The 21,167-nt window shown below is 39.6% G+C and overlaps 1 protein-coding gene across 1 annotated transcript; it reads left to right on the plus strand.

Moving 5' to 3' along the window:
- Nucleotides 1-1,970: 1,970 nt before the first annotated feature.
- On the plus strand, nucleotides 1,971-3,508 carry esm1 (endothelial cell-specific molecule 1; the record flags this gene model as incomplete). The annotated part of the gene is made up of 3 exons (XM_080742631.1): nucleotides 1,971-2,280; nucleotides 2,912-3,055; nucleotides 3,402-3,508. The coding sequence occupies 3 exons, from the start codon at nucleotides 1,971-1,973 to the stop codon at nucleotides 3,488-3,490; spliced, it is 543 nt and encodes a 180-aa protein (XP_080598757.1). The 3' UTR covers nucleotides 3,491-3,508.
- Nucleotides 3,509-21,167: the final 17,659 nt, after the last annotated feature.

A 21,167-nucleotide genomic window follows, 5' to 3' on the forward strand; every position in this document is an offset into this window, starting at 1 on the left:
CATGGCGTTTCTGGACAACCGCTGATCCGACCGACTTCTCCACTCTACGCAGCACTCCGTCAGGTCCTCTGCGGTATGCATACCTAGTTTGAAGTCGACCGGTCAGACATTTCTCAATTTCAAATTGTACATATATGTGGCTTCTTTGCTCAAGAAAATACTGCAAACTGCTGCTCTACCCAATGCTGCTCTCGCCCATGCTCTCCCCTCCTCTCTCTACACACCAATGACTTCACCTCATGTACTCCTTGTCAAGCAATCTCAAATACAAGTTTGCCAATGTAACAAGTATGACCATATAAGATCCCCGATATCAACACAGACTGACATTTTTGGGCAACAGTTACGTCGCGGTAGTGCTCGGATAATGCCCATAATGGACAAGCCTGATGTCACAATACTGAGTGAGAGGGGACGAAGGAGAAAGAGGAACAAGAGGGAGGGAAATAGAGAGCCTATTTCACACCACGCAGTGACCTCGCGAGAGCCAGGCTGTTTCACTCATTCTATGCAAATGTCACACTTGAAAATGAATTCTGTATTACCAATTTAATTGTTCCCCTTTCAAGTCAATGGGGAAAATGAATTCACTAATACATTAATGGCCATATGTGGAGATCTCTGTGTCAGTCTTGTCCCTTTTATGCCTATATATGGAGATCCCTGATGTCATACATTTTAAGCCTATATCTTGGAATGCCCATAGATGGACATACTTTGTCAGTCTCATGTGCTGACTCTTGTGTGACTCAAGGGTCGAGTGTTGTGTTGCTGCTGGTGGTCGAGTAAGGTACTGTGCGTGACTCAGACTCACCCACTCACAGACATGAGCTGGACGTTTTCATACTAACTGCGATAATGGAATAATGGTTGTACATGCCTGTGATTGCTCAAAGTGTTCGAGCTTCATAATACATTTAACATACAGCTGTATGAGACATGGACCCTCATAGCACAACAGGAAAGAGCCCATGGAGTCTACACAAGAATGCTACGAATGGCACTAGGTGTCACTTGGACGGACCACATCAGAAATGGGGACCTACCATGGGTCACGGACAAGGTCAGAGAGAGAGAGAAGGATGATGCTGGCAGGGCACTGCGTCAGGCACCCAGAACTAGAGGAAAGCTAACTTGTCCATCTGGCCAGTGATGTATATCGGACCATATTAATATTGATGACATCAGGGATCTCAATTTATGGGCATTAAAGGGATTCTGTGGAATACCCATATATGGACATTTACATATAGGCCTATGGAGATCCAGGTGATGGTAGTCAGCTCCACATAGGGATCTCCATTTATGGGCATAAAGGGATTTGGGTCCGCTGGCATCACAGGGATCTCCATGTCTCCATATATGGGCATAAAGGGATTTAGTTCCCCTGGCATCACAGTGATGTCAGAGCGTGACAAAAAGACAAGCGTTACCCTTACCCATACAGTCTACAGACATGGACAAGATGTGACGGTTCCGAAAATGTATAGCATGTTTTTGGCAGATTTGAATATGCAGGGAGTGGCTTCCATGACCTATAGGCTAGTTGGCTGCTGCTTTCCGTACAAATTTGGTGCTGATATTAGTTGGTGAGATCAGCACAGACAGGCAGACAGGCAGACAGACACAGACACGGGCGAAAACACAATCTAAGATAACTAACCTGACATCAGGTCACATGAATTTCAATTCCTGGACGGCGGTTCAGTGTGTTAATCCCACTTCCACACCGGATTTCTAAAAAGGGGGCAGTGGTAAAAGGATGACAACACCGGATTGAGGAAATTGCCGAGGGCAAAACCATGTGCAAAACAAAGTTGTCCAATGCTGATAACTCCGCAACCCGAGGAGCCATAGGTCACTCCACTCAAGACGCCAGAGGTGGTCACTCCTCTGTCCTTGCCTAGATCGGTCCAGCCAAAAACACAGAAGAAACAAATCGACACCCCCCCGCCGCGCCGCATCCCACGATGTCCTTCCTTCTGCTCGCAGTGCTGTCTACGATATTAGTCCAAGATGTTGTCAAAGCTTGGGGCACGAACGTCAAGTACGCAGTGAACTGCCCGGAGCGATGTAACGCGGAGCTGTGCGGTGGCACGCAGCGCTGCAGACGGACCGTCCTGGATGACTGCGGCTGTTGCCAGGTCTGTGCGGCGGCCAGGGGGGAGCACTGCTACCGCACCGTGTCGGGGATGCACGGGGTGAAGTGTGGACCGGGCTTGTTCTGCGAGTTCTACAAGGACGAGGATGATTATGGAGATGAATATGGGATTTGCAAAGGTAGGCTATGTTATTCGCGCTGGCTGACTGACTGACTGACTGACTGACTGGCGCACCTGCTGCACAGCAAGATGAATCAACGTGTTTGCTTAATGTGCTGTATAGGCATGATGATGCCATGCCTGATAAAATACTTGATTTGTTTTTTGTTCGTGATCAATACAAATGGACGTCTATCTCGCTTTCCACGCAAGGTTATGTAGGCAATGATAAGCGCTTTGTGTAGCCTAGGTCAATTAGGCTACCCAAACCCCGTTGAATAAGACATTAGCCTGCATGTATGTTAGGCCTTTGTCACATATTTACAGTTGGCTTGGATTATTATTATTATTTTCTTTTTTTATCTTGGTTTATTTTAGGAATAGCCTATGGGCAACCAAAATAGGAATTGCACTTGGCAGTCAGCTCCTGTCTGCAGTAGCATACTGTCTGTACAGTTGTTCAAGTGCATTTGTTGATTAAAGCCTATTTTGGTGATGTTTTTTGAACAGTAGGCTGGCTATTCCAATGGGCTGCTATACTCCAAAACATATCAGCTCTTGCCGTTTTGATCAACTCTGATAGGAGGACTTGGAATCCCTCTGGAGGTCGTCTCGTGCAGCTCATACATCTCTGGTGTGTTTTTCCACAGATTGCATGTATGGAACCTATGGGGTCGAGTGTCGCAAGACATGCAACTGCAAAGGAGGCATCTGTGACAGGGAGAATGGGGCTTGTCTCACCTTCAAATTCTTCTCCAAAATTGCAAGCAAGCTCAAGACTCAATCCCATGAAGGTAATAATACATATAGCCTATACTGTCCAAGTTAAGTTGTGGGGATATGCCCTACGTTCTAAAATAAGCGTTGGGTACATGATTACTCCATACAGGCCTAATTTGAGGTCCCATAATAACTTTTTCAATAGCCTACATTATTATGTGCTCTTAACAAAGTCAAAATACTTTTCATCTTGGATATGAATGGACTATAGGCCTATACTGTGTGTGTGTGTGTGTGTGTGTGTGTGTGTGTGTGTGTGTGTGTGTGTGTGTGTGTGTGTGTGTGTGAGAGAGAGAGTGAGTGAGATAACTTGGTGTAAATGTGATGCATTTATAAAAGCCTATTCATTTGCCTTTTCAGGAGGAGGCGAGCTGGGCTCAGGAGAAAGTCAGAATACAGAGCTGAACACAGACACGCCGGCTGCTCCAAAATGGCTCAACCCTCGCTGACAAGCACTTTCACCACTGAATCTGTTCAGTGTAAATGTAGCATAGTATTAACTTATAAATGATTGAAGTATATTTTAATATGTTAAAAGAACAAACACACTTTTGTACTGCTTTTTCAAAGTTTATTTTGTTTCTTTGAGATTTTTTTTTAATATTTATCCCTGTGTTCTGATCAAATAAGAAGGCTGTAAGAAAAACTGCATATGAGCTTAGAATTATACTTTGTAGAGTAAATTAGATTCATTGTCATACATTGTGCCTTTGTGTTTGGAAAACAGTTATGGTAGATCAGAAAATAGAATGTTCATAAGCGTTAACCAAGGCGATACAAATGTTTTCTCATTTTTTTTCCTCCACGCAAACCATTGAAACTAAGCAAAAAAGTACTGTACTGAATTATATAAGGTTCTATAATTGCTGACATGGAAAAGGTCATATGCCTTTCTTTGTACACCAACCAATGTACTGGAAGCTCCTATAATTAAACCAAAGTTATGGAAAGAAAAACTTTGACTACTGTAACTTCACAATTACTGCATATACAATGTACTGTATTTTCCTATTAACTTTACTAACAATGTTCAAGCTCATGTTGAGATAAGTAAGTACACATTAACTACTAATTAAACAAGTAATAAAATACAATACAAATCCCTATATGTAATTGAAAGCTGTTAAATAGGTGTTTATAGAAATGATCGATTGGATGGTTCTAAATTATGAACATAAGGACTTTAAGGATACTGCCATTTCACATAGGCTACCGTATGGTTTCACTGACAAAATCCATCATGGTTAAACCGTGGTTACCGGTACTTAAAATCTATATGAAACAATGCTTTATCAAGGCTAAAATATAACTAATATTGCAGTGTATACATGTTATGTAGCCTAATCAGTGGAGGCAAAATCTGAAGGGGAAAAAACTAAACACTGGTGGTAAATTACAATATTATTATAACACATACATAAACCACTTTAGCCCTTGGCTATTCGAAATATAGCCGATCTATAAGCTCATAGATCTGCTATTTTCAAACATTTTGTACTTTTACTTTTGGTATAAGTACATATTAATGCCAACACTTTATACTTTTACTCAAGTACTGTACATTTTCCGGACTTATATTACTATATTTCAGTATTGATACTTTTATTTTTTTTACTCAAGTAAGAAATGTGAGTAAATTTTCCACCACTGCCCCTGGGGGACTCAGTCTTTCAATATGGTTTGAGTGGTTAAACCTACCGTATATTGCCTTCTTACTTCTTAGGGCCATCACTCAGGGCCGACCTGTCCAAAAACCACAATAAAAATACTTTTAGAAAGTGGGAAACTGACAGTATGAAGTGGGAAACTGACAGTATAGTCAGACATATTTATATGTTCTACTGAAAACAATGTTCACAAACCATGCTTTCTATCAGATGTGTAATTTATTTAGCTATTTAGCAAATCTGTTCGCTTGGCTCTACAGTATCCTGCCAGTGTTGTGCATCCCTGCTGATAAATGCAGCTCTGAGCTGCTCTCTAGAAATCTATTGCAGAAGTTTATAAAATGGTTGGGAATGTGCATGAGGAAATAGCAAATAGTTTCATGAGGGTTTGCCTACTTTAGAAGCCATGAAGGGAGCTGACAGGGCCTTCTTGATGTCAATCAATCAAGTCACCTTAATTCAAGTGACAGATGCCAAAAAAGAGTGGTTTGTTAAATTGTTTATACATATTTTTCTTTATATTTTAATTATATATATTTTAGGGGCATGTCATGATGTGGACCTTTTAGGCAGCCTTGGTTTAAGTCCATGGTGAGAATGCAGCATCATCGCAGCATATAGCCTCATATTAAATATAATATTGGTTGAGTTTGTGCTATGCATGATTTGAACATAATAAGTTCTGGATTGAAACACAGAAATGACATACTGTATATAGGTCCTGGAATGGATCCATGAGCTAATTTTCATACTGTTTACTGTTTACAGTATGTAAACCTCGCAACAAAGTATAGCCATATCTAATGCTGAACGTATGCTTTGTCATGTAAAATGTTGAGCGCCAAACAGCCAATCTATTGTACATGTAGATCTGCTTTGTTCGGTCATACGACTAAGTACTGTATCAGTCAGGCTTACAAGATTGTACCTTCTAAACCAGTGGTTCTCAACCTTTTCAGGCCACGACCACCAAAATAATCATATTTTAACTGGGATCCCTGACAAGCACTAAGAGTTGAGGCATTACATTTTGTATACTGTAACACGGTTCTATTGTGAAAATAGCACATCTAAATTAGCATGTATCGGCTATTTTCACAATTTCTGCCTCTAATTTGATAATTTGACCAATGTTTAATTTGTTATTTTAGAGTATTAAAAGTCCTTAAATTGTCACTTTAGAAATGTGCAGAAACCCTCTATACACTTAAACGTTATGTTGTTTTGTTTACTGTTGAGTGAGAAAATAATATTGCACATTAAGTTAATCATCTGGGGACCCCACAAAATAATGTTGAGAACCACTGTTCTAAACCAATTTAGGAGTGTCTCTAACATCTACAAATAGTCTGGCATGGACATGTAAGGTCAAACACTGCATTGTGAAGGAATGTAATCAAGCATCCGCCAGAATAAGAACTTTTACAATTCCAATTAAAGCAATGAATGTACAGTTAAACATAGAAAACACATTGCGTTGAACAAATATAACACATTGTTCAGGGAAGCTTTTTGTTCACCAATAATAAATGGATTATATGAACATTAGTAGATTACATAATATGTTTAATTATTCTAAATGGAAGGTTCCTGCATGGTTATAACCTTTTTAGAAATAGGCTGGACAGGTGCATTTTTCAAAGATAATGGAACAGACTCAGAGCCACTGGCCACTGTACTGTTTATGAAAGAAATAATATTTTGACTATGTAGATCTGTTATTTTTGGCATAGAGATACGGTGTAGAGAGAATATAGCGTGGATGGAAGTAGCTCTGGGGTTAAACCCTACAGTATATTGCATTAGGGCCATCACTCAGGGCTGACCTGTCCAAAAACCACAATAAAAATCCTTTTAGAAAGTGGGAAACTGACAGTATAGTCAGACATATTTATATGTTCTACTGAAAACAATGTTCACAAACCATGCTTTCTATCAGATGTGTAATTTATTTAGCTATTAAGCAAATCTGTTCGCTTGGCTCTACAGTATCCTGCCAGTGATGTGCATCCCTGCTGATAAATGCAGCTCTGAGCTGCTCTCTAGAAATCTATTGCAGAAGTTTATAAAATGGTTGGGAATGTGCATGAGGAAATAGCTAAAAGTAGTTTCATGTGACTGTAAGTGACATGTTCTGAATAAACATAAGACATGGGTTTCCCGGTTTTGAAAAGGAGTTTCTAAACATTTGCTGTTAACTTACAGTATAAGACAAACTCACTTATTGGGAAATAGTGGGCAAAAACATCTTCATTCCATTCTGTATAGAAGTGGAACATTTTAAGGTTCTTTAATGCTCTTGAAAACAAAGCATTGCATTGTGAGGGTTTGCCTACTTTAGAAGCCATGAAGGGAGCTGACAGGGCCTTCTTGATGTCAATCAATCAAGTCACCTTAATTCAAGTGACAGATGCCAAACAAGAATGGTTTGTTAAATTGTTTATACATATCTTTCTTTATATTTTAATTATATATATATTTTTAGGGGCATGTCATGTGGACCTTTTAGGCAGCCTTGGTTTAAGTCCATGGTGAGAAAGAATGCAGCATCATCGCAGCATATAGCCTCATATTAAATATAATATTGGTTGAGTTTGTGCTATGCATGATTTGAACATAAAGTTCTGGATTGAAAAACAGAAATTACATACTGTATAGGTCCTGGAAAAGTATAGCCTATCTAATGTTGAACGTATGCTTTGTCATGTAAAATGTTGAGCGCCAAACAGCCAATCTATTGTACATGTAGATCTGCTTTGTTCGGTGTGACTCCGTCATTCGACTAACTACTGTATCAATCAGGCTTACAAGATAGTACATTCTAAACCAGTGGTTCTCAACATTATTTTGTGGGGTCCCCAGATGATTAACTTAATGTGCAATATTGTTTTCTCACTCAACAGTAAACAAACCAACATAAAGTTTAAGTATAGAGGGTTTCTGCACATTTCTAAAGTGACAATTTAAGGACTTTTTAATACCTCTAAAATGACAAATTAAACATTGGTCAAATTGTCAAATTAGAGGCAGAAATGGTGAAAATAGCCGATCTATATGCAGATGTAGATGTGCTATTTTCACAATAGAACCGTGTTACAGTATACAAAATGTAATGCCTCAACTCTTAGCTTGTCAGTTAAAATATGATTATTTTGGTGGTCGTGGCTTGAAAAGGTTGAGAACCACTGTTCTAAACCAATTTAGGAGTGTCTCTAACATCTACAAATAGTCTGGCATGGACATGTAAGGTCAAACACTGCATTGTGAAGGAATGTAATAAAGCATCCGCCAGAATATAAGAACTTTTAAAATTCCAAGTAAAGCAATGAATGTACAGTTAAACATAAAAACACATTGCGTTGAACAAATAGAACACATTGTTCATGGAATTATCTAGCTGGTTGTTCACCAATAATAAACGGATTATATGAACATTGTAGTAGATTACATAATGTGTTTAATTATTCTAAATGGAAGGTTCCTGCATGGTTAGTTTTTAGAAATAGGCTGGACAGGTGCATTTTTCAAAGATAATGGAACAGACTCAGAGCCACTGGCCACTGTAAAGAAATAATATTTTGACCATGTAGATCTGTTATTTTTGGCATAGAGATATGGTGTAGAGAGAATATAGCGTGGATGGAAGTAGCTCTGGGGGACCTTGGTGAACATACAGATAATGGGGAGCTGGACCTGAATGCATTTCCCACAGTTTCAAGTGTAGCCGCTCTGAAAGCACACAAGAAAAGCTTCAAATCATTTCTCTTTGCATTTATATTTAGATTCTTAATTCATCTCAAAAGATAATTTTCAACTTGTGGGAAAACATTTTTGCATACATGATTTAAGGGTAAAATCAGGTGCTGCTTCCTTTGCAGTTACCAAAAATAACAATCCAAACTGCAAAATACCATAGTGGGAGTTAAAAATAGCTGTTATTAGCATCACCTCTGACTCTTGCCAGTACACAAATGTTTTCCAGTATCCAACATGTTTATTTCCTGTGCTTCCTGACACCTGTGAAAATGGCCATTCTTCCTGTTGTTGTTGTGTCTGCCAAGACAGGAATTTAAAAGCCAAGTGACACACCAAAAGACAAGACTTTTGTCAACGTACACGTCACTTGAACGTGTCCCCTATTCAGCAGTAACAACAAGAAATGTTTCATCTCTCTACTCAAACTTCCTCTTGTTCAACGTGACTTATAAAGCGTGTGAAATAATCTATTCAATAAAGAAGCAATTTCCTGTAAAAAAGCAGGAAGCGAGGAAGTACAAATATATATTACAGACCTTTTTATAGAGAGAGTGCTCATTTTTGTTCCACACATCTCATTCATTTCCATGGTCAAGTGAGCCTGAGGAAGGAAGGCCTAATAAAATCTGCCAGTTGATTTTTTTTTTTAAACAAATCATTTTGATACTTCAATTTCCTCAACTCTCATGCTTACTGGAAAGATCAGATTTGACAGATTTTCTTCTTCTTTTAAAGGACAATATGGCATGGTTCTGCAAGAGTCTAGTCATGTACTGTAGATTAGAAGAGGGTCTGTCTTGTCTGTGTGTCTGTCCGATCAGTGCCAGACTTCTTGTGCACACTGCAAGTAGGCTACAAAAGTACTTCCACTATTTATTTATTTTTCATGTTTCTGCATGTTTTCTACTTTTTGAAAATGTATGATGGAAGCCAAAGGGGCTCTGATCAGGCGGGAAACGTTGCCCAAATTTGGAGTCAAACATCATAATATGTCATAGACGAGTCACGACTAGGTGACTGATGACAACATGACTGATGTCATAGGCTGGCTACGTACATGGAGTTCAAGATCCTCACAATTGGAGCCACTCCAGTCCCATGTGGATCCTGAGATCTTTCTTAATTATTACTTGAGCCAGCAGAGTGTGCAAGTACTGCGTTCGGTGGTTTTGTAGGCAGCGTCAATGCCAATCAGGGACCAGCATTCTTGGTGACGTCACCATCAATACCCAATGAGGGACCAGCATTCTTGGTGACGTCACCATCAACAAGTGCGACCTGATATAAGTAAAAGGGCGCGCTCTGCTGGAGCTCAAGTAAGCCATACATGGCCACGAGTGTACAAGGCGCAAGTTGACACCTCGACAGAGTGTCTAATTATTCCTTTATATAGCCTATACTGGAAAATCTTACTTGAGCCATGTGTAAATGGTAAATGGTGCATTGATATAGCGCCTTTATCCAAGGCGCTTTACAGAGATTGTGCATACATTCTTCAACCATTCACACGACAATGGCAGATGAAACCATGCAAGGCACCAACCTGCTCACCGGGAGCAACTACGGGTTCAGAGTCTTGCTGAAGGACTCTTCGACACTGGGAGACCTTCGGGAGCCCTCCGTGTTATAAGACGGCAGCTCTACCCCTGAGCCACTGTGCCGCCCCTGTGACACTATGGTAACCACTGCTACTCTGATACAGATTGGTTAACCAGTCCACTTGCATAGAGCCCAGGGTCCCCCAGGGCTCTATGCTAGTCCGCTCCCATGTTACCTATACACCAGATCTCTTCACAGAAAGCTGATCTACAAGCTGAGCTACTTGCAGATTGGCTATTTTTGCCAAATGTTTGTGCCATAATAGGGCCACTATGAGGTTCACATGGTTTAAAATAACGTTTTATTAATTCATTCCGGATTGCAGCTTTGAATTAACACTCCCTGCTGTGTACAAGACCCCAAAGACAAGGTGACACAGTGAGACAGACAGACAGACAGACAGACAGACAGACAGACAGACAGACAGACAGGCTGGGGACAATAGCAGCGTTCTCTGTGTGAGGGCAGGGGTGTTGATGAGTGCTCTGGCTCGTATGTTCCCCTCATTCCCCTGAGAACTGACAAACCGAGGCCTCGCAACCAAACAAAGGACCCTGGAAAATAACAGGAAAGTGTTGGTGAGAAATACCCTTTATCTGCACTCCCTGACCACGTCACTGCCGCCTCTGCAGAAACAAAGGTGCGTGGACCGAGCAGTAAATAACTCTGATTTACTGCAAATAGACGTTGTGGTATTTACAGTTCAACAGGTTGTTTATTATAGCTCTGGAATGGCCGTTGGATAATTGAAAGCGACAAATACACATAGTTACCAAGGAAATTAACCACTTAAGCCACTATACATACTTCATCGTATGGCAAAAGAATAGCAGATCTGCACGCTCACAGCATGTCCCATGGCGATGTGTTGTGAGTGAGCTTGTCGAATGACTACGTTTGACCTTTTGCTGTATAATGACCAAAAAAGGATGCCAGGTTGAAAGTAATGGATGGGTCTTTCACATAATATGGAAAGCAATTGTGTCTGTTATCTACACTCAGACTCAAAGAACTGATATAGTTTGAGTACTTGGTATTCAGTAGGTGCTCCAATCAGGGGTGTCACACCAAATTCTGGGCCCTGGGTACAAGGATTCACTGTGGGGCCCCTGTGCTTTAACTGAAAAATAGCAGATATACAAGCTCACAGCGCGGCACTGAGTGCCACGCTGCGAGCTTGTAGATCTGCTATTTTTGAAAAATCTTGAAAATCTTTGAATATTTCAAATCCTTCTAAGGGTTTTTGAAAAACCTATGTTTCTATGTCAGTGGTGATCAAACCTTTTCATGTGAAGGACCCCCGAAATGATATGTATTCGGCCACGGACCCCCATCTCAAAATATTTAGTTCCAGGGACCCCCCAGAAGCAAAATTTGATTTACAAATGTTCACTTAAAAAATACATATATTCAAAGATTTGCACACATTTTCACAACTTTTCAAAAATAGCAGATCTACAAGCTCGCAGCGCGGCACTCGGTGCCACGTTGTGAGCTTGTATATCTGCTATTTTTCAACAGTTAAAATATAAAATAATTAGGGCCCCTCCCCCTGGGCACTGGGCACTAGTAACTCAGTCCCACTTCCCTTGTGACGCCCCTGGCTCCAATAAGGTGGCTTTTCCCATGCAGAGGTATCCCGGAGTCTTTCCGGTGGAGCCTTGAAGTGACAAGGAGCTCTTTTGCACGCAGCCTGTCGCTGCACTTGTTTGACTTGACTTCTAATGAGACTCTGTGTGTGATTAATGATTTCTGTGGCTCCTACGGTCTCGGGTTTACTCCTCTTTTTTGCTCTTCACAAAATGCCGTGCAGCAAATTGGCAACAAGGACAAAAGAGGCTGGAACCTTGACCTCCATGACCTCAGGAATGTTCTTTTGGAGGGGAGCGATGAGAGTATTTTTACACATAAGGATGAATATGTGTGTGTGTGTGTGTGTGTGTGTGTGTGTGTGTGTGTGTGTGTGTGTGTGTGTGTGTGTGTGTGTGTGTGTGTGTGTGTGTGTGTGTGCGCGCGCGCGAGCGCGTGTGTGTATTTAAAACTCTCTCTCTCTCTCTCTCTCTCTCTCTATATAATATATATATATATATAATGTTTTTTTGACTGACTCAGACGTTTAGGATGTAATTCCGTACTTTTTTGATACTATAGGCCTATTCTACTTTTCACTCAGAACACCAAGGTGTTTATATTATGTATATATATATATATATATATATATATATATATATATATATTTAAATCTCTCTCTCTCTCTCTCTCTCTCTCTCTCTCTATATATATATATATATATATATACTAGTGGTGTCCAACGATTAAATATTTTAATCGCGATTAATCGCATGATTTATGTAGTTAATCGCGCGATTAATCGCAAATAAGTCATCAGCTTTTATCAGATCACAATGTAACTTAGAGGGATATCTTTCAAGTCTTTCGTGGCCCTATTAACTTGGGAGTGGAAATATTTGCTGGATTTATGCGAAAGTATGTTAATCTTTTATTCGAAATCATTTAAAAACCAGAATAAGTCATAACGGTATTGCACTAAACAGACTAGTGCTGATGGGTATAAGGATCTTTTAAATGATTACTGTTGTGTCCACCTTTATGCTTTAATTATACATTGTATTTTTTGTTACATCAACAGGGATGGACCTTGTAGCCAATATAGCCGATATTGTAGCCAATGTTTGTAAATATGCGATTAATTGCGATTAAAATAATTAATCGCGATTAACATAACGGTGAGTTAATTGCGATTAATTTAGTTAACTCGGACAGCACTAATATATACATAATATAAACACCTTGGTGTTCTGAGTGAAAAGTAGAATAGGCATATAGTATCAAAAAAGTACGGAATTACATCCTAAACGTCTGAGTCAGTCAAAGAGTACAGAATTAAACCTTATTAGTGGAATGACAGTAGCTTATTCATGACAGAATCATGGGAATTGTAAGAATAAAGTTGTAGAATCATAGTATGGTGTATTTTTTTGCTTTCTTAGTCACCTATAAATAAGTAGCCTATTATTTATTTTATTTTTTATTTCCATAATCTGTTTCTATTTATTCAGTATATGTTTTTTTTTTACCAGATGAACAGAGGAGTCATATCTTTTTCAGTGTTTCTTGATTTATTTGGGTATTGTTTTTGGTTCAAAATGCCCACCTGCTCATTGAAAGTTTGTATTTCTTTTTTCTGTCACCCTTCCTGCACCAGAAAATAGTTCACATAAATGTTATCCTTTAACTACCACACCCAGCTGCCCTTGACGCACAATATCCATAATATTATCAGAGAAAATACTGAGCCCACAACAGAACACATCTGCTGGTCAGTGATAACCAGCTTGGACAATAAATGATTCGCCTTTCCTTAGAACATAAGATAAATGATTATTTTTCATGACAATCTAAACTGTCCATGGAAAAAACTATACAAAGTATAGCAGTGGTATAGAGGTAGATTTGGCTCATCGTTGGAGGTTTGTTAAGAAGTCAAGTTACTTGGTTGAATGGAATATCCATCCATCTGAGCCTTAGTCAAGTTAATCATAATATTATCGGTTAATTAAACTCCAGTGTTAAACTCTGGTGTCTTTAGATAAGTCAATTTGACAGGAATAATACATTTCTTTATTCTTCTCTGTGATTCTGCTTTATGTTTTACGTTCTGTCGACCTCTGGTGGTTAAATATGGTACTGTATCACAAAATCCTTGGGGGGAGATTAATTGAAGTGTTCTCAAAAAGCGTTGCCTGAGATGCATGATTCAAAATGTCCAAACCAAGGTCTTCAATGATTTATTAGCCTATAAGCTTTTAATCAGTGATATCAGTCATTTGATCCTCTATATTGTGTTTTTCTGTCTTTATGTGTGAAGTGTCAGCCTAGAACCTCCAACCAATGCAGATAACAAAGGAATGTATTTCATATTTTCATTGATTAGTTTTGTCTCTTTAAAATTAGGCCATAGAAAATAGTTGAGTTTAAAGCAATGAGTTCCAGCATTCACCACCAGAGGGCAACATTGTATAATTAGAGAACAGACTCATATGCCCTGGAGGGAAATGCATAAATAATGTTAATGAAATGTCTAGTTTCTGGGACAATTGTAAAAACAACAACAACAACAAAACAAATGTTTTTCTTAATTAGAAGATACTTAGTCAAAAGTTTTGTTGAAAGTGAAACATCCCTTTTTTTTAGCAACTTTATCGATTAGCAGGCAGCAGCCAGGGCTTTTCATTTAATCTATGTTGCTTTGTTGTGTGCCAAATGTGACAAACTAAATGTACTACCTCATGAAGATCTAAAAGGGTGTTATCCTTGATTTATACTAAAACCCATCCATGCTGTAGCGTTTGATCAATTACAACAAGCTTCTCACTCTCACATCCTGCTTGTACAGAGGAGCTTAATTTATCCAAATAGACCCTTTACACGTCTGAACTCTGAGAGTGTATATGAATGGAATCATTTGTATGTGGTTCTTGAAATTAAAACATTGAGAACCACTGCACAATGGCATTCACGTTCACTTAATTGTTCCAAGTTGAGAATAAGAAATAATACCACAGCAAATGTTATAGGTTTCAGGCTATCTTCTTATCAAATACAGTACAAGCATGCCACTGTTTGTGTGTGTGTGTGTGTGTGTGTGTGTGTGTGTGTGTGTGTGTGTGTGTGTTTGAGCATGCGTGCGTGCGTGCGTGCGTGCGTGTGATATAACACAACATAATATTATATGATTATTTATTTTCAACTTTAATAAACAGCCTTATATTAATATATATACGTTAGACCTTTTTTATATTTAGAAATGTTTCACCTATGTATGGCATGCTCAAACTAGGACTTTCTGGTTGAAAGAGGTTAACAAATTGGAAGAAAATACATTAATGTTAATACATTAATGTTGTTTCATAAGCTGTTTCGTAAGCTGGGGGTCAAAAGCATAGCACATTATCCTCTCTTCCATGACAAAACATACAAATCTAACAAAAATAGCAATAATATAGTATAGTATATAAACATAAACAGCATAGGCCTATCCGCTTAAGATTTCTGGTTTAGTTTTTCCCTGCATGGTCAGATCATTTACGAGCCTGATTGTCTGGGCCTCTGGGGATGTATCGCTATTTTGCAGCCTGCCGCCAGTGGCCTTGTGGCTGCAGAGCCACCATGTGGTAGCATCTAGTCTGTGGTTGGGATGGCTATACGATGGCTTTGATGATTCTGCAAGCCTAATTTGCTGACCATGGGTGGAAGTTCACATCCACCACGGTGGATGTGCCGAGTGTCCGCACAACCCTCTGCATCCTTCCTGTCTCTGTGGGTGTTCGGCCTGTCCGCAGAGCTTCACCATCTGTCTGGCAGTCACACACTCACCCAAAACCTCTGGCTTCAAGGCCATGAGAACTGTAGAGCATCACAGAACATATCTCAACTCCCTGAGGCCTTCTGCATGAAGATTTGAGCCTTCCTCTTACTGTATCCTGTCTCAGTGATTTTCAAAGTGGGGTCCGGGGATCCCACAGTGGTGCTTGAGGAAAATGTGTTAATATAGCTTCAAAATTTGTTTAATCATTGGCTATTCAAAAATAGCTGATCTACAGTACAATTATCATTGTTATTTATATTTTTTTGAAAATCTAGAAAAAATGAGAATTTGGACTGAAGGCCTACACAAATCTTCTATGGGGTCCCTGGCACAAAATATTTTCAGATGTCTACAACATAATCAACAGTATTATGATTATACTTGGAGAAAGATATATATATTTTTTTTTCAAAAAGTTGTACAGAAAGTGTTAAAATTATGTTTTTATATTGCCACTCTCGTCTGTTCATTAATGATGCCTGGTTGTCAGGTGGGCGGTGACCCAGCTGAAGTTAACAACCCACACATGCTGTTGGATGGTGAAAAGGGGATGATATTATGATGCCATTATGTATGTATGTATGTATGTATGTGTGTGTGTGTGTGTGTGTGTGTGTGTGTGTGTGTGTGTGTGTGTGTGTGTGTGTGTGTGTGTGTGTGTGTGTGTGTATGTATGTATGTATGTATGTGTCTGTATGTATGTGTGTGTGTGTGTGTGTGTGTGTGTGTGTGTGTGTGTGTGCGTGCGTGCGTGCGTGCGTGCGTGCGTGCGTGCGTGCGTGCGTGCGTGCGTGCGTGCGTGCGTGCGTGCGTACGTACGTACGTACGTACGTACGTACGTACGTGTATGTATGTATGTATGTATGTATGTATGTATGTATGTATGTATGTATGTATGTACGTACGTACGGTATGTATGTATGTATGTATGTATGTATGTATGTATGTATGTATGTATGTATGTATGTATACATGTATATATGTATGTATGTATGTATGTATGTATGTATATATATGTATGTATGTATGTATGTATGTATGTATGTATGTATATGTATGTATGTATGTATGTATGTATGTATGTATGTATGTATGTATGTATGCATGTATGTATGTATGTATGCATGTATGTATGTATGTATGTATGTATGTATGTATGTATGCATGCATGTATTTCAGTTGGACCTTTTGACTCTGAGGCTTTCAGCCTTCAGGAAGTAACCAAAGATACACAGGGAAAACATTTTACATATTATAGCCGCACCTGGGGGTCTATATCTAGAGCAGTGTTTCTGGGGGTACGCATACTTAGATACTACAGGGGGTACTTGAGAGGAAATGTAAACATGTATTTTACTGTTATGTTTATGATAAAACATTGACACATGTATGTGAATGAGCTGCTCTGTAAAGCTTTAAACCAAATGAAGAATTTTGACTAGCACACACACAAAACAATAGGCTACTTACCTTTATTTTCAACATATTGAGATCAAAACTGGACTTTTGATGTCAGTATTTTCCTAATCAAAATGTTGTCGATTAAAGGGTGTACTTGGATTCAGCAATCAGGAAAAGGGGTACTAAATGTTTGAGAACCACTGATCTAGAGTAATGTTAACTCCATTGAAACATACAAAACAGAAAAAGTACAAAACTATAGCACCACCTCTTTAATTTGGGAGTCCTTGACATGAAAATGTCTTATCTGACCCAGTCCCCCAGAGTTCCTGGTGGAAGTCACTAAGCTGGAATTTGTTTACAAATGTGACTTCATGTCTCAAGGTCATACTGTCCCATGTTTAACTTTTTATACACCAGCAAGTACAGCAAAACAAATGATGAAGGATCATAGAAACAGCTCAATTAATCTAATCCCCTTCAAAACAACGATTAAAGCCTACCGGTACTTCACTAAAGCAAAATAATAGCAATTCACAGTTCACAGTGGTTATTCTTTGCAGGTTATTCTTTGCAGGCTACAATTAAGTATGCAGGGGAAGTAGGGAATGATATGCAGAGGAAGTAGGGAATGAATACAGCCATAAAGATTCATGCACAATGGGGATTTTATTAATGTCAAAGTAATAAAGGTTACTCTCTATAGAACAATTTTTCATTTTGGTCAACGCATCTTTCAAAGGACACAACACATTAAATTTGATAATGATGTTTTATGGCTATGTTGGTGACAGCAGGTCATTTGTCATCTCAACGGTTTTATCTTCTGTGTTCATTTCGACTCATAAACATTAACCATTAATGTGCTCCAGGACCATTTCTAGCTTAAATTAACACTTGATTCCACTGCTACCTTATAACACTGCAACATGGGCAGATAATATGGTTTCCTTTGCATTTTACCTATAATGTGCTTTTGGTTACAGCGTGCTCTAATTTCTTAAACCCCATTGACCGGGGTCCCTTTTTTCCCCGTCCTTTTTTCCTACACTAAACCTCGAAAATAACCAATCTACAAGATTACAACAGTATTTGGGGTGGACTACCTTGCACAACCAAACCTTTATTAGGCTAGATTTCATATAGTAACATCATGACAATGATGAAACAGGTGAGTTCAAATGATGGCGGTTGGCTTGTTTTGGGAGAATCTATTCAACTGTTACGTTAATGTAATCTTATCATGCAAAATAATTAAATGTTGAAAGGTGGTAAAAGTCAGTTCAGGGCAAAGTCAGGATATGGTCTTTTAAGATATGATACTATCAGAATCACAATGACCTTGTTTCCACATACACAAGGTTAATTCAATATCTGGGACTATAACTAATAACAAGGATATCTACTGTATTACCTGAACTTTTCTAAGCGTGCTAACTGAGCTACAAAGTATTCTTCGTTTTTAATATAATTTTTATCCCACCATTTTTGTAACCCATTTTCTCACCCGGTGTCAATTGTCTAGTGTAATCCGGGGCGCTACACTCCCTCTGCCAACCTGGGGAGAGCAACGGACTTGACCGCATGCTTCCTTCTATGCATGAGGAGTCCAAGCTGCTTCTTTTCACCTGACAAGGGAGAGTTTACCCCGGTTGGATGTAGCGTGTGGAAGGAACTTGCTAATCCAACACGTTTCTTTCCCCTCCATCAGGCACCCCTGTCTGACCAGGGGGAGGCAGTATAGAGACCAGGATTACTGCATGTTTTTGTGAGGGTACCTACCCTAGGAGACACAGGGAGAACATGCCAACTCCATACAGAAATGTCCTTTTGCCAACCCCACCTAGGGTACGGGCACTGATGACGCCTAGGAGAGAACACTGCCAATGGGAATTGAACCCAGGACCTTCTAGCTGGGAGGTGATAGCGCTTCCGACTGTGCCACCATGCCACAGCTACAAAGTATTCTGGACTGGTTAATACAACATAGCTTAAAGTTTGTATGCCACTGCAGTCCAGGTTCAAACAAGAGTATAAACTTCATACAACTTTGACATTTTAATGCAATTGCTATTGTTTCATCTTTATTGTTTATTTTCTCATCATGAATAACTAGTTGTCATGAGCTTTTGCATTATGGGAAATAGATAAATATTCATGTTTTAGGAGCTTACAGTAATGATGCTTAATGACTCAGCTCAGGAAAATACTAGCAAATATTAGCATTCCTCAGCTTGTTGAGAAAACTCAAATCACAGACATTTATATCACTGTGAAATGGAAGTTACACAAGAATATAACTACTACAATGAATATGTTGTCCAAATATTCAGTGTTCATTTATTCATGTGTAACTCTTATAACTGGTAACCAATTAAAACATCCACACACACACACACATCCATAAAACATTAAATCCATTTTGTTACATCCTTTATACAATAAGTGAATAAGAGTTAATAACACTCTCTGGGCTTTACTGTGTAGTTATTAGTTGAAGAATCTTATAGGCTAAGTTGTTCTTTTTTGTTTACGTTTTTATTCTTTGCCTGTGAGTGACAAATGACCTTTTTCATCCAGCGAGGCATGCAGCCAACAGTGGACCACTATAACAAAAGAAAAGACCACTCCCCAAGCAAATATGATGCACTCTCTCCAGCGGTGTGTAAACAGCTGGTCTCACACCAGAGTGAAGAAAGTATAAAAGATGTTTGTCCCAGTGACTGTGCGTACAGTCATTAGTCTCTGTCATCTGGAACACACCTTCAAACTAGGGCATATTTGTGTGCTATTAATGAACCACAGACATCCAAGAATCAAATATTTTTAATTTGTTACGTCTCATATCGTTGCTGTCGGGCAGAAACATGTTTGAACCTTTTATGCCCCCCTTCCCCATAAATAATTGACCTACTTTGCCATACTACAGTGGCACCCAAAAGTGAGTCAAGCTACTGAGCGTGTCGATAATTCGACATAACATTTGTTCGACATTCCATTTGTTCGACGCGGGTGAATGTTAACCTGGGGAAATGCTAACCTGTCGACGCTGGTGAATTCTAACCTGGTGAATGTTAATCACTATGCCTAAACCTAACCCAAACCCTAATCCTAACCTCAGTAAAACTATGCCTAAACCTAACCCTAAAACCTACCCCTAACCCTAACCCTTAGTCGAAATAATGACACGTAGAAATAGCTCGGCTGTTTTCACTAGTTTAAATCATTTTTAAAATGATAAATACAAAACAAACGGTTTTGGACATACAAGGTTTCCACCCGACAACAACGAAATATAACTCATGTACAATAATTGGACCACGTACTGGCTTGTCACTTGTCATGATCTGAAATGGCAAATCTTTGAGTAGCAGCAGCGCTATAGAGAGCATGTCCCTGGTTGTGTGGGAGTCCTGACTGCCCCAGACCATCTTCAGACTGGGATCAAAGGGCGTGGCGTATCCTTTTTTGTCCACATTTTGTCCTCCAAAGAGGATGATACACCGGTCTCCCACCGTGCAACCATGTGTCCAATCAATGCTGTACATCTGAGACAGGCCTTTCCGCTTGGGCTCAACCATCTTCCAGGAGAAGGTCTCTGGATCGAATTTCCACATATCATTGAAGATCATGGTTGAATGTGCAGCCACAAATATGTACAGCTCTCCATTGTTGTTGTAGATGTCCTCATACCCAAATTTGTCCCAGTGACGGCACGTTCAGTTGGCAGTTGGCAGAGTGCCTTTGGTGTTCACTAAAGACCAGACTGGTATCCAACTTATTGTAGTGTAACTGCTTGACACCAGTGTAAATCAGCTTGTTAAAACCTACATAGATAGATATACATGGCACTCCCGACACAGGCTGAGTGTTCAGTCTGTTCACACCTCGCTCAAGGCGGTCACTGTGTCACTATAGTCTCTCAAGAACAGACTCTCTGATGGAAGAGGAACTTTTCTTTGATGATGGTATTAAAGCCAGATTGCTGTGTCAGAAACACTGCTATTATGACGCAGCTCCTAGGAGGCAGGACGTGTGTGTGTGTGTGTGTGTGACTACAGCCTGGAAGAAGCCTTTCTAACCAAAGTGCTGAAACAGCAACAGCTAGTGCAGACCATCTCACAGCTATAGGCTACAGATGTAAACTTTTAGTTTTTATCTTTGGCAGCCTAGGGCATGTGCACAAGTTGGTTGTGAGGGGCTTACAAATGGCAGGCATCTCCAAAAGGAGTCGTGCATGAGGGGGTGTGTGTGTGCGTCAGGTGGGCGGATTATGTGAATGGTGAGTGATAGTTGCTTAGGGCTTTGTGTGTG

The sequence above is a fragment of the Nannobrachium achirus genome (genome assembly GCF_963921795.1).
Source record: "Nannobrachium achirus genome assembly, chromosome: 15".
In the NCBI taxonomy this organism is placed as follows: Eukaryota; Metazoa; Chordata; class Actinopteri; order Myctophiformes; family Myctophidae; genus Nannobrachium; species Nannobrachium achirus.